The sequence below is a fragment of the Perna viridis genome, chromosome 8 (assembly GCF_037379345.1).
Source record: "Perna viridis isolate PV_CMFRI_1.1 ecotype Kerala chromosome 8, ASM3737934v1, whole genome shotgun sequence".
Classification (NCBI taxonomy): domain Eukaryota; kingdom Metazoa; phylum Mollusca; class Bivalvia; order Mytilida; family Mytilidae; genus Perna; species Perna viridis.
The window spans coordinates 38,078,074-38,091,578 of record NC_142452.1 but is presented as its reverse complement, the minus strand read 5'-3'; the positions used below and the strand labels follow the sequence as shown (position 1 = coordinate 38,091,578).

At 32.2% G+C, this 13,505-nt stretch overlaps 1 protein-coding gene across 5 annotated transcripts in view; it reads left to right on the top strand.

The window, feature by feature from the left end:
- The window catches only part of LOC148610405 (uncharacterized), a 60,313-nt gene that overhangs the window by 18,305 nt on the left and 28,503 nt on the right, over positions 1-13,505 (top strand). For 4 of the 5 annotated variants that reach the window (XM_088543030.1, XM_088543031.1, XM_088543029.1 and 1 more), the window contains 4 exons: positions 1,915-2,009; positions 3,367-3,507; positions 10,708-10,849; positions 12,245-13,326. In XM_088543030.1, coding sequence (XP_088399156.1) covers positions 3,406-3,507; positions 10,708-10,849; positions 12,245-13,326 — 1,326 coding nt within the window. In that variant the 5' untranslated portion in view covers positions 1,915-2,009; positions 3,367-3,405. Of the gene's footprint in view, positions 1-1,914; positions 2,010-2,327; positions 2,534-3,366; positions 3,508-10,707; positions 10,850-12,244; positions 13,327-13,505 lie in introns of those variants that run through there. The other variant, XM_088543032.1, reaches the window with a different exon arrangement.

The following is a 13,505-nucleotide window of genomic DNA, read 5'->3' as shown; positions in this document are numbered from 1 at the left end:
GCTGGAATTAAGGAGGTATACCCAAGGCAAGGGACACAACTCTTACAAATCAATTTGTATAATCATTTTTAAAATAACATCAACTAAGCATCTAAGTAACTTGAATTTATTTCTCTCTGTTTCAATTGAATGCTTGATAGGCTTTTGTGAAATTAATTATAATGCAAACATATCACTGATTTCAAGAGTTATGTCCCTTACCCTAGCCCTACCTCCTTAAGATTTAATATTTATTTATATGTTTATGCTTTTTAGATATACAGTCTAAACCAAATCACTTTAAACTTGGTCCAAAGACAAATGTTTGGTTTAGGCAGGTGTTTGGTTTAGACATGTTTGGTTTGGAAAGATGTTTGGTTTAGACAGGTGTTTGGTTTACTAAGGTTTGAAGTACATTAAATTGGTATAAAGGGACTTCAGTAGTGTCTGGTTAAGACAGTTTTTTCATTGTTTGGTATAGACAGGTTTTACCGTGTTGTAATGCATCTGAGTGATCATAGCATTTTACTCTAAATGAAAAAAAATACATAAAATATATTAAGAGAAAACAGAGGACATTTTTTATACCCACCACACATAGTGGTGAGAAATTATGTGATAACCCCTGAAAAGTTGATTGTCAGTCTGTTCTCCCCTTGACAATTTCCAGAAAATAACTTGATATCAGAACAATGAGTATTTTTAATGAAACTTTGCAATTTGGTTAATACATGTACCATAAAATTTAGGTTGAGATCAATTTTCAACACAATCGTATGTAGTTAGGGCATTTTAAACATTTTGCCGTCTCCCTGTTATCACCTTTTCATGGCGGGGGTATCATTTAATGTTCCATTAGTGCCATGTTTTTTCTGTTGAGTTAATGTCTGTATTCTTTGTCACTAAATTTATGAATTATTGTGGTGTTTTTATGATTGAAATTTAGGAGGTAGACCTAGGATAAGGGACATGTTTTGTGTTTAGCATATTACATTAATCTCATCTAAACATCAATGTAGAACTGATTTCATTCTGTTTCAAATGAAAGCTTGATAGGCTTTGGTGAAATTTAATATGATACAAACATATCACTGATTTCAAGAGTTATGCTCCTTACCTTAGGTTCATCTCCTTTAATTCATATTTTTTTAAAATAAAATTACAAATTAACAATATTTAGTGCCATTATTTTATTTTTTGTTTTTGAATTCACTGTTTTTGAAATTGGTGTCATTAGTAAAAAAAAAAAATCATGATATTTTTAAATGTAGATCACGAGGTTGTTATTTCAATGGGTCAGAAATAGTCTACAATCTATAAAAAGATAAATATATTAAGATCAATAACCTACTACAATGTAAAATCAATAACGCAAGACAATTTTTAAATGTTCGACACTATTTAAATTATATCACTCAGTGCAATTGAACTAAAAAAAAAAATGAGCTAAAAATTAAATATTCTAAATTATTTATAAATTGTAATAAAAAAATATTGGACTATTATTATTCCAAATGTGTTAAACCAAAAGCTTCGTGAGGAGAAACTAATTGATTTCATAAGAACATACATGTTTTGTTCCCTGCATGCAGTTTAAGGTGACCACATGTACCCTACCCTTTCTTGAACGATTTTGATTAGCACCTTGTCCATGCTGTCAGTTTCCCCTTTATGCCGGTAGATACTAATGTACAAATGTTTGCATGATGTTCTTTCAAATTTGCCTCTTACTGGCTAGATTGCCCAGTGTAATATACCCCCTTGTGCGCAGTTTTATGTGTTATTGATATACTGTGTAATTTGTAACAGTCACTGTTCTTTTAAAATGTAAAAATGATTTTTAATTTTTTGTATTATAAAAGTTCATAACTTACATCTATTCTTAACTAACATGTAAATAATATACATTTTTAAAAAATATTTATATATTTTTAGCTTGTTTTGAATAGTCATAAATGGAAGACATTGATGGGATTGTTATCCACACTATAGGGACAATGACTCATGCAACTGTTAATGTTGGCATCAAGGTAAAGCTTATAATTGTTATTCTAGTAATACGTGTTAATTTTCACACTTTTAGCAGAAGTTTAAAAAATCTCCTACTTATGTACAGTCCCTGAACAGATACACACAAGTTCACATCTATGACTGACAATTACATGATCACTGATGGATTATAAAACAATGGCTTATGACCAGTTTAAAATGACCAATGATCAGTTTATGTAAATTTCAGAACTTTGATCGGAACAAATAAAGTGGAACAAATAAAGTGCTGCAGCGCTGTATTAAATAAACATTTTGTGCTTCATTAAGAATATTAAATTTGATAGACAAGTAAATAAAAATTTTATATATTTAAGTAAATGTGTGTGAAGATGGAAAACTAAAACAAACTGATCTGTAAAATATGTAAAGTGATCATTGGTCACATGATTTGAAAAGGAAGCGATCACCTGTTTAACAATTCAGTTTGATGGATCAATGACTGATTGGAAACTGATTGGTGATCGATGAACGATTGGGATTATAGCTGTACAGATTGGTTCAGGTACTGTACTCATATCAAAAAATAAAAAAAAACATTGCATTTTCCTTTCAAGTGAAGGTACATTTGTATGTCTCAAGAAAGTGTCACTATGAAATTGGATTAAGTAAGTTGTGATAGGACAGTGGTTAGACATTCTTGATTAAATGATGTTAGTTTTCGAGAAGAGTAGGAGAGTGTATGGACATTTTGAGACTTTATGTATTGGGAGTTATTTTGTACCTGTTCTCATGTTTTGTATAGTTGTTTTATCCCTTATACATATTAATTTAATCAAAAGTTCACCTAATAAAATATCAAAGTTCTATTGTTGAACATGAAATATGCTGAGATCTCTGGTTTTGAAACTTTTGAAGGTTAACACCTATGATTCAAATATAATTCAGAAGTGATTTTTTGCTTGTACATGTACATGTATTTTCCTGAATTTGTTGGTACCTTTTCCCATACAGTTTTCTCTGAAACTCACATTTACTGCAGCCACTTGATACTTTGACAAACACTTTATAATTAGATATGCCATGTCTCACTTCGTGTTTGACTACTGTTAATGTTTTGAACGTTAATGTTTTATATTCGGGAAGTGATTAGGTGATACATTGTATTGTTTAGTGGGCTTTGCTAGCAGTTTTCTGGTTTGTTATCTATTACAAATATTACATACATGTGAATGTATTTAAAGAAATTCTAGGTACAAATATGTTAATGTTGAAGACAAAGGATTTAAATATTGTTGAAAAATACATGTACATGTAGTCTTAAAATAGAAAATGGAAATATTTTTTTGTTAATTTAGATTTCATTTCATAATTTCTGTTTTGTTATGACTTTGACAGGGGTTATTATATACAGCAATACTGATATAGCAAGGTGAGATGCCTATTGGAGCAATTCCATTCCCATTTGGGAAATGTAAAATCTGTAAAGACAAGGCAACTGGTGTTCATTACGGTGTTGCCACATGTGAAGGATGTAAGGTAAGAGGACTAACATTTTAATACAGGTGTATTGATTTCACTGTGTCACGGTCACATATATATCATGATTGTTCGCTGTAAATCCAATTGGTATTGAATGGCTATTGCGATTTGTACTAATAAGTCAAATTTGTGTTAGTTCTGTTCAATTTCATGGACAGATTGGCACATTGTTAGGTCCATATAGGTAATGGTAAGTCTTTACCAGTCTGTTTATAATAAATGTTTTTACATCGCTGATAGAACTGTTTCAGATTTCTAGGGGTGACATAACACTGTTTTTGTCTTACTGATTTAAGTGATGAAGGAAATGGAATTGGATTGGAATAGTAATAATGATTTCTTAATGATTTCCAAATTGTAACTGAAAAGAATGGGACACACCCAATCACCGGTGGATTGTTATTTTCCCACATTATACCAGTAAAAAAAGCCCTACTTTGTACTTTCAGAATAATTCAGGTGACCGTACGTTTTGAGTCATAATTGAAAACTGACGAACAATTCATGGGGTTGTGGTACTTATTTACAAATGGGATAGGTCTTTTTGTTCAATTATTTTATACTGGACGTAAGCGAGGTATAAATATGAAAATAAGGCGTACTCATGTGTAAATGAGTACAACACCTTACTTTACATGAATTATTTCAATTCTGATATGACAAAAAAGACTTTCTGTATCTGATTCACCCAGGGGTAGTTATATCATGTAATATATCATTAAACATTTGTAGGATGTCATATTATAATACTGTGAAAATACTATTGTTCGTGGGGTACCAAATTTCATGGTTTTTGTGGGTAGTTCAAACCACGAAATTTGGTTCCCAACATGTAGTAGATTCCCATTGATATGTATACTGAAAACCTCAAAATCATGAATTAAAAAATCCATGAACTTGTGTTTCTTCCCTGATCCATGAAAATTGGTATCCATGAATTGAAGTACTTTCACAGTATTGAGTAAATGTGAAGGAAAACAAAATTGCAGATAACAATTGGAAATAACACTAAAATACCAAAAAACATACCTCTATATATGCCATTAAGAATGGTCAAGTCTGATAAATAAGGGGAAGAAGTCATGAAATAATTAAGGTAGAGCATCTTTTAGTAGTCTTTATAAATATCAGTCTAGAGGTGATACAGAAATGTCAAAAACCTTTATAGGTTCTTTATATCAAATTTTAATGCAGTTACAGACCGCATATTCAGATTGTTATTTAGTTGTTTGAACTTTTCAGACAAAGATTATGTAAATTGTATATAAAATTGACACTTACTAAGCTTTATCTTTCATGATTTAGTTGATTTGGGAAGGAGAGGAATGTATGGTTTTCTTCTAACGTACAAGGGCTGGTTTCATTGAAAAATCTCAAGTTGAGATTATCCTCAAGTCCTTAAGTTTTCCTCAAATATCCAATTTCAAGCAATCTGATTGGTTGAAATTTCAGTTGAGGAAATATTTTAGGAAATCCTCCATTTAAGATTTTTTATGAAACCCAGGCTAGATCTGTTAACTTAAATGTTTATAGTTATATGTACATGAAAATATGAAGTACATGTATGTAGACTATTGCAGGTTTTTTTCCTCTGCCACTTGCATGTGCATGTGGTTTCTGTCAAAATTTTATGTTGATTGGTCTAGTTTTTGGACATTTAAATAGCTTTGGCTCTAGAATTTCTTTTAGTGTGAAATTTAAATAATATTGGAAAAATCAGGATTAATCATGCTAATGTTAATGAACAAAAAAGAAACTGATCGGTGATCGATGAACGATCGGGATTATAGCTGTGCAGATTGGTTCAGGTACTGTACTCATATCAAAGCGGGGGATTTAGCTGGTTGAATTCAGAATTTATCTTATTAAATCTTTTCGGCTTGAAATCTAAATGAATTATACTTCAACTCTTATCAAATAATAAAAAAAAAAACATTGCACTTCTGTTTCAAGTGAAGGTACATTTGTACGTCTCAAGAAAGTGTCACAAGACATAAGGAAAGAATATTTATCTGGCATAATAAGAGAGACCTATTTATGAATGGGAATTTAAACACTTTGCTTTTTAAGACAAATTATTTCAAAGTTATGTTTATCTTGCATGTATTCCAAGTCCTATTCAGGATTGAAGTCATTAAAAAATTTTGGCCATGTCTTATCAATAGATGTGAAGATTTTTCACATCTGAAGAACTAGAATGCATGTACTAAATTTATCCCAGAAATCATTCCAATAATGTCTTTCATACACTCTGAGGACCAAAATACAGTGATGTAAAGTATTTTTTTTTTCAGTATTATTTTGAAATTGTTACAAATTTGAGAAACTTGAGTCGGTTTTATTTTTAAAATGTGTAACTTGTTACTTTGAAATTCAACATTTCTAACATATAGCCATGTGATCATTTGTGACTTGTTACTATGTTGTGTGCTAGCTGTTTGGTTATTGTATATTTTCTTTAATAATGGACCAATTTGTAACCCCAGGGGCGGATCCAGACACTTTGGAAAGGAGTGGTGCCAGCGGGAGTTCTCTGATAAAGGGATTACTAGGATGTTATTTATTGTTTTTTTTGTCAATTTTATGCATGAAAATGGCAAATTTTCCAATCAAAAGGAGGGGTCCCAACCCCCTGCACCCCCTATATCAGCCACTGAACCCATCAGTTCTAATTTATTTATTGTAGTTTTGTAACTTGAATAATGTTAATTTTTCTTGATGGGTTGTATTGCTTTTTGCATTACGCATCAACACATGTTTGACACATGTTGTAGAATTGCATTATTGTTGCTGGATTACATTGTATTATCAGCTGGCAGAGTAGGACATGCTTACCCTTCTCACCTGTTGTCACTCCCGGTTTTTTGCAGAAGTTCATATTGCTAGTTCTGTAGTTTTTTATGTGACGTCTTGTTTCCTTTATCTTCAGTTTTTTCGTGTAATCCTTTTTATTACGGTTCACTTTATTGTGTTTGTAGGTGGTCTCTGTTTTATGTGTTCACGTTTAGGCCATGTTTTGGGATTTTTATTTATTTGAATCCTCTCACATGCTGACGCTTTGGTATTTTTGTTGCCAAAATTCAGTCTATGAGAGAGGACTCATACATGGACTTTGTTGAGGTTTTATGAAAAAGTTACATAAACAGTTGAGGAAAAAATAGTTTTACATGCAGTTTGGAATTTCAGGATTTCTCTCTATTCCAGAAAATTATAACTCCAAATTCCAATGTGTTTAAACCATTTCTTTACAATTATGAAAAATGAGTTGGGAGTGAGGGGTGAAAGACAGAGATGACACTGTTATTGGAAAACATTCATGGTAACCCATATTTCAAATTTCGTATCTTGATTCTGTGATGTTTGGATTTTCTTAAATTAATTTATACCTGCTGTGCCTGGTATTAAGATTTCTTCTTAATGTTATAAACTTGTATCTGGCCTAACTTTTTTGTCTTTGGACCTAAGCTTTTGACATTTCACATATGGGTAGATCACCTAAAGATAATGTGTCATGTACCATAACTAGAGGCCTGTGACCTTAAACTTTGATCTCAAGGTCAAATGCCTGTTTTTTTCAGTGACAAACTTGTGTCCAGGCTGTAACTTATTTGTCTTTCGATGCAGGCTTTCGATGTTTGGTGTGTGGGTAAATCACCCAATGAGGATGTGTCATGTACCATGGATATTGGCCTATGACCTTGAAATTTGACCTTAACGTATATATATATGACTGAATTGCCACAGCAAGGAGACAAGAGATGGATTCCATCTCAATCATATCTAGTTTCGACTATTTGACTGATATTGTTGGCTAAAGTCTCAATTGATCAACAAAGCCAGAGAATTCATTACTGTTTATTTTATCTGTTCATGTCTATACCACTGAAGATAAAAGTCAGCAAAAATACTTTCTATTGATTAAGGAACAAAAGCTTTCTAAGAAACATATATTGAATTTTAAGACTACGTTATATTAACTTTTCCTTGTAGAATCATTAGAAAGCCATATTTAAGGATGATTTAAAAAAAAAAAAGACAAATGAAGCAATAAATCATAACAGTAATATTCTCAAAAGTGCCAGTTATTTATGGGACAACACATTAACGGATCTCTCAGTATCATATCAAAACCGTAATTCTTTATATGTTACGCAATCATTTCAAATCTAGACCATAGTTCTTAAAGTTACACAATCATTTCAAATCCAGAATATATTTCTTTTTTTGAACATATGACAAAAGATTATATTTCTTCCCCATTTTTATAATCTGAAATTATGTTTATTTAGTATTTCATTTCTTTACATGATTTAAATTCATATTTTTATTCTGGTTTATCCCCCCAATCCCCGTACTGTATTGCTGGTTATTTTTCCAGGTAAAATATTTGGCAGTTTTGCAGCAAAAAATATATTGTCAAAATATTGGTGATTCTAATTTCGGCTGATGCTAACATGTGCTTTTAGTACCTAAGCTTACAGTTGATATTTGGTGGAATTTATTTTAGCGTTTTTTAGACAGACCACTAAAATATGCCAAAAATAAGGAGAAAAACAATACATTTCATTAGTATGTTGTCAAATGACAATCACTTCATTTTTATTGTCCACTACAACTGTTTTGACATTTGCTCACATGTAAATTATAATAAAAATCTTTTCAGTTTTAGTTCCCATTCCACTTTATTTTGAATACATATTGGGTTTGTATAATATTTTATCAATTCCATGCTCTTATAAGATTGATTGATTGATTGTTTGGGTTTAACACCTGAGCAGCAATATTTCAGCTATATTCTGGTAATGCTCTAATAAGATTGAATCAAATTTCCATATTTTTGCTCTAATAAGAAAAATATAGAAATTTTATCTTGCTGTATGAATTTTTCTTTCAAGTAATTACCTGATAAAGCATTTTATATGGAGACTCATGCTAACCTCCACGAGTTGTCGTTAACTAAGCAACGTTCTGATGGTCAATTGGTTCATGGAAATACTACTTTATGCAATATTTTTAATATTCTTTGTCAAAAAAGAAGACAATAATGAATGTCGTGAGGCAGAGATATCAGTTGAAAATGTACCCAAAAAATTTATTAAACATGTGAGAACAGCTTATAGTAAACATGCAATAATGAGGTACCGGTAATCGACTTGAATATTAAGTCAATCCGGGTCATCTTCTATACATGTACAGGTATTCAGTGTCCGTATATAGTAAAACTTCCAACCTAATAAAATTGATATGGAGATGAATGGTTGGCTTGGAGTAAGAATAATGTAGGTTGACAGTCTACCTGCTGCGAACTCATGCTTAACATGTTGGACTAGAACAAAGCTGGGTCTGTTTGATAGGTCAAAGATTCTTGTCCTGAAATGTATGCAGTAACTACCAGAGAACTTTAACCAACATTATCAATCAATCAATCTTCACTTGATATCAATTTCATGATTGATGTCATGATCATATGAGGTTAAGATAAGTATAATGTAGGAAGAAACTGTTAACACCATTAATGGAAAGGTAATCATGGAATGATCGTTGGTTTGTTCTAGGATAACAAAAATTTCAAAGGGTGGTGATATGTTTTAAGATCTTTCATGCTAGAACAATATAAAAAGAAAAAAAAACTGATGATAGTAGATGGGCTCATTTTTTGGATAGAAATATTTGAAATTTTGGCAGGAAAAGGATTTCTCTTGATATTCCATAGGTTGGGTGTTAGTAGGTAAAAAACCGGAAGAAGTAAAAAGGATTTTTTTTCAAAACTTCTTAAATAACATTTTAAAGTGTGTTTAATGAATTATGAAAGGAAAGGGTGGGGGTCACTGGGCAAAAATTTTAATGCTATGAAATGGATAAAACCAGAGGAGTCTGAAAATCAAATTGGCTGAACACAAGAAAAGAACATCGTAAGGTCCTAACCATTTTTTTTTTGAATGGGGGAGGGCTGTGATTTGATGTTGTATAAGAATTTTTTTGCACAAGTGCAAAAGTTTAATTATTATTTCAGCAGCAACCATAATCTATTTGAAAATCTGCCTTGTTGAATAATTTGGAAAATGTAGGATCATTATTTTTATTTTTTTCAATAGATGAGTAAAAACAGATTTTTCCAAATTTTGGAACATTTTTATTTTTCAAAAAGATCCCAGCCCCAATCATAACTCCTCAACCTTTCTTGTTAACAAAAGAAGAACCATGGAGGCACAAGGCGGGCTAATCTGTCTGGAATTTGACAAATCCGATTTTAAAATTATAGTTAAACTGCTTGAATTTTTTACCATTGCTTTTTTTCTCAGCTTCTGGCTTTGCATCAAAATTCTTGAAAGAGTTATTGTTCTTTATTTCTAGTGATATCTAACTAAATTTTTCAGTGCCACCTGGTGGATAAAACTGTAACTACAATTCAAGCACTATGTATTTTTTTTGCAACGTTCACAGAATGCTTTGTTTTGTAGTGTTGTGGAAATCGCCAAGTAGTTCCAAATGATCCCAGACCCCTGCTCATAAAATGGTTGGTGCCCAAGTGGAGCTGTTATTAAGTTCCTAATACTGTTAGCGACTTCTTGTATTTTGTAATTTTAGTTTTTATCATTTGCATATGATTTGCATAATTATATATTACTACACCACATTATGCTGCTGATCAATGCCTTGTTTACGGTCAAATCTAGCTTCATATGAGATCAAAATGTACCTCTTAAGGAGGTAGACCTAGAGTAAGGGAAATCGCTCTTAAAATCACTGATATGTTTGTATCGTATTCAATTTCACCATAGCCTTTCAAGCTGTCATTTGAAATAGAATGAAAAAAGTCTGAGTTACTTTGATGCTTACATGAGGTTGATATAAAATGGTGAATACAAACTTTGCAATGATTTGTAAGTATTATGTCCCTTACCTGTGGTCTATCTCCTTAAATATCATACACATATGTTTTACATGTGTTTTTTGCTTGTATGAGAATGGGAAGGTTACATTTAAAGATGAAATGATCAGTTAGCATTAAACATTACCCAGTTTCCCATTCAGACACAGGGGCTCGTTATATAGGTCACCCAATTTTAGAGCATTATTGCATTGATACCATTTCGGATGTTGAAAGCCAGCCATAATCAGTGGCATCAAATAATTGACAATTAGCGACTATGAAGTCTTCAATCTTTGATTAAATTTGTATTTTAAAAATTTCAGGGATTTTTCAAAAGGAGTATACCAAAGGCCCAGAAGTATAAATGTTTCTTTGGCGGACAGTGTGAAATATCGCCAAAAAACAGAAACAGGTGTAAATCCTGCCGATTTAAACTATGTCTTCATTATGGTATGTCAGTTGATGGTAAGTATTCTATGCTTCAAGACTGGAGAATATTTATCCTTTAATTAAAGATACACTTACATTCATAATTGGTAAATATTTACAACTGATGGTGAGTGTGAACATTTACATTTAAAAAAAGCGTTGAATTAGTATATGTATTTTATTGTCCACTTTGTGTGAAGCATTGAAGAGATTTCTTTTAGGGATACTTTCATTTTATTATGGTATCTGAGAATCTGGAAAAAGTCCCGTTTTTGAAGACAACAAGTACTATCTTTAAAAAAAGGTAGTGGATGCAGTAAAATTTGTTCTTTTTACTTATAATTTTCATCAGGAAATAACACATGGCACACAATATAAATTTCCGATACAGTTTTAATGGAACGCCAATAGTTATCAGCATGTGGCCAATCGTGATACAGAATTTATATCAGGTGACTTTCCATGGAAGAGCATCTTTAAGGTCAAGAAATAAAATACGAAACTATACTGACTGCTTCAGAAAGAGGGTATTAACTCCTGAAATGAATATGCAATATGCATAATTATCCAACTTGTCTCATATTTTATGATCCTCTGACTAGGGCAAAGTGCTGTGTGAGCTGGATGAGGGGCATGATGCAGGTCTGGTGCCTATTTGGTTAGGTTGGTGCCACCTCATCCTGGGGTCAGATTTGTCCTTAAAGGTTGTTGGGGGGGGGAATCTAGCTCATGGTGAGTGGTTTAATGTAGTAAGTTCCTTTGATCAGACATATAACCAGTAATAGTTAATAATAGTGTGATAGAATGTACAAATTAATTAGCAAATATCCATATTTACAAGTCTAGAATATTGCAAAACTGTAACTACATGTTTATGTTGCAATCCTTATATGACACTCATTTGCAAAATACATGTTGCCTGTTCAAAGGCTAAAACTGAACTCTGCATATCCCTGACAACTGGGATTAACTAAATAACCATAAATTTAATAAGATAATTATGTTACCATTTAGAAAATATCAGCTTTATGTAATTTAATTATTATCTTGATTCTTAGGTAAAAATCTGTTAAAATCAGTTCATTGACCTTTGGCATCAACCACTTTGCTCAAAGGAGATTATGAATAGTCCCAATTATCATTTCCCTTTAGAGAGGTCACAGAATAATAAAAAAAAATCATAATTATGCATTTTTTATACAACTTCAAAAAAATGGGGTTATAAAATGGTATGGTACTGTCTTCATTATCATAATTGTCATTTGATGTCTGTAGACAATTTGGTACTATACCACAAAAGGAAGGTTGGGATAAATTTTAAGGTTGACAGGGTTCTTCTTTAGCTATTTTACCCTTGTTAGGTGGCCATTAAAAGCATAAAATTAAAAAACAAAAAGCTAGGAGACAGTGAATTGTTATTTTTTTTTGTAGCCGTAAAAATGGGTCGTATTCCTAAAACTGAGAAGGAGAAAGCATTAGCTGAAGCTGCATTGGATAATGGCTCTGATAGCAGCTGTTCACCATTACAACATATGCCATCTCCAGATACACCACAACAAGCATTTCAATTTGGAAACCAGTGCCCTGAGAAATCAAAAGAACTTCACTGTGGTAATCAGTTCATGGAAAGTGCCTTTGCTCCATTTGGTGCTCCTACTACCAGCATGACAGAATTACCACATGTTCCTATGGCTAGGAGGGTGCCGTCTATGGAACAAAATGTTTTCACTAGAACTCAGAGTACAGAATATCTGCAGCATGACGACACTGTTCCCAGGAACATTACACAAAATGAATTTCCATGGTTACAGCCTTTGCATTCTAATGATAGAGATATATATCAGGCAGAGGCCTCAAGACATTTTTCATTGTTTCATCAGCAAGGAATAGGAAGCCCACCTACAGATGGTATAAATGTTCCATCTACTCCTGCTTTTCCATTGAATGTAAAATCTGAAGTTCCATCAAATAGCCAAAGTGCACACATTCCTTGTCAATATTCAAATAATCAGTTATTGCCCTGTGAGGATGCCAACATGCAGTCACAGAAAAATCATTTTAGTTCCTCTGTGATTGATGAGCTGGTTAGACATGTTCTAGAATCTTCTGAAATGTCAGTATCCATGCATGAAAGAACTAGTAGCATTTTAAGTTCGAGTAGTTCTGTTAGTAGTTGCCAATTTCAGGCATTGAGTCTTTCAAAGAATGATCAACATCTACAGTCATCTTCAACACATTCTAATTCTACAACGGAATGTGACCCTGGCAAAAAAGAGTTCAATAGTAGAACTTTTTCATGTTCATCACAGAATGAAAACATTTTTCAAAATGGAGACGAAAGAGGAAGTGACAGCCTGCTTCCTTCCACGTCAGAGGAAATCACTGAGGAGGAAACACATGATTCTATAAGTCTGATAAAGAATACCTTGAAAAGACTAGAGCAGCCTATCAAAAACCTTTTTTCTGGACAAGCTCACAACAAAGAATGTCTTCTGAAACACAAAACAGGGGAGGTAAGTTTAAAAAAAAAAAAGGAAATGAACGACATTTGTTCATGATAATCGCACTCCTTTATGTTAAGTAATTCAGATGTACATTAGAATAAAACAAATACTAAATTCACAAAAAAATATTGCAATTGGGTTACTGTAAACGTATCAGTCTTAGTGGGTGCTAATTTTCCTGGATTTTG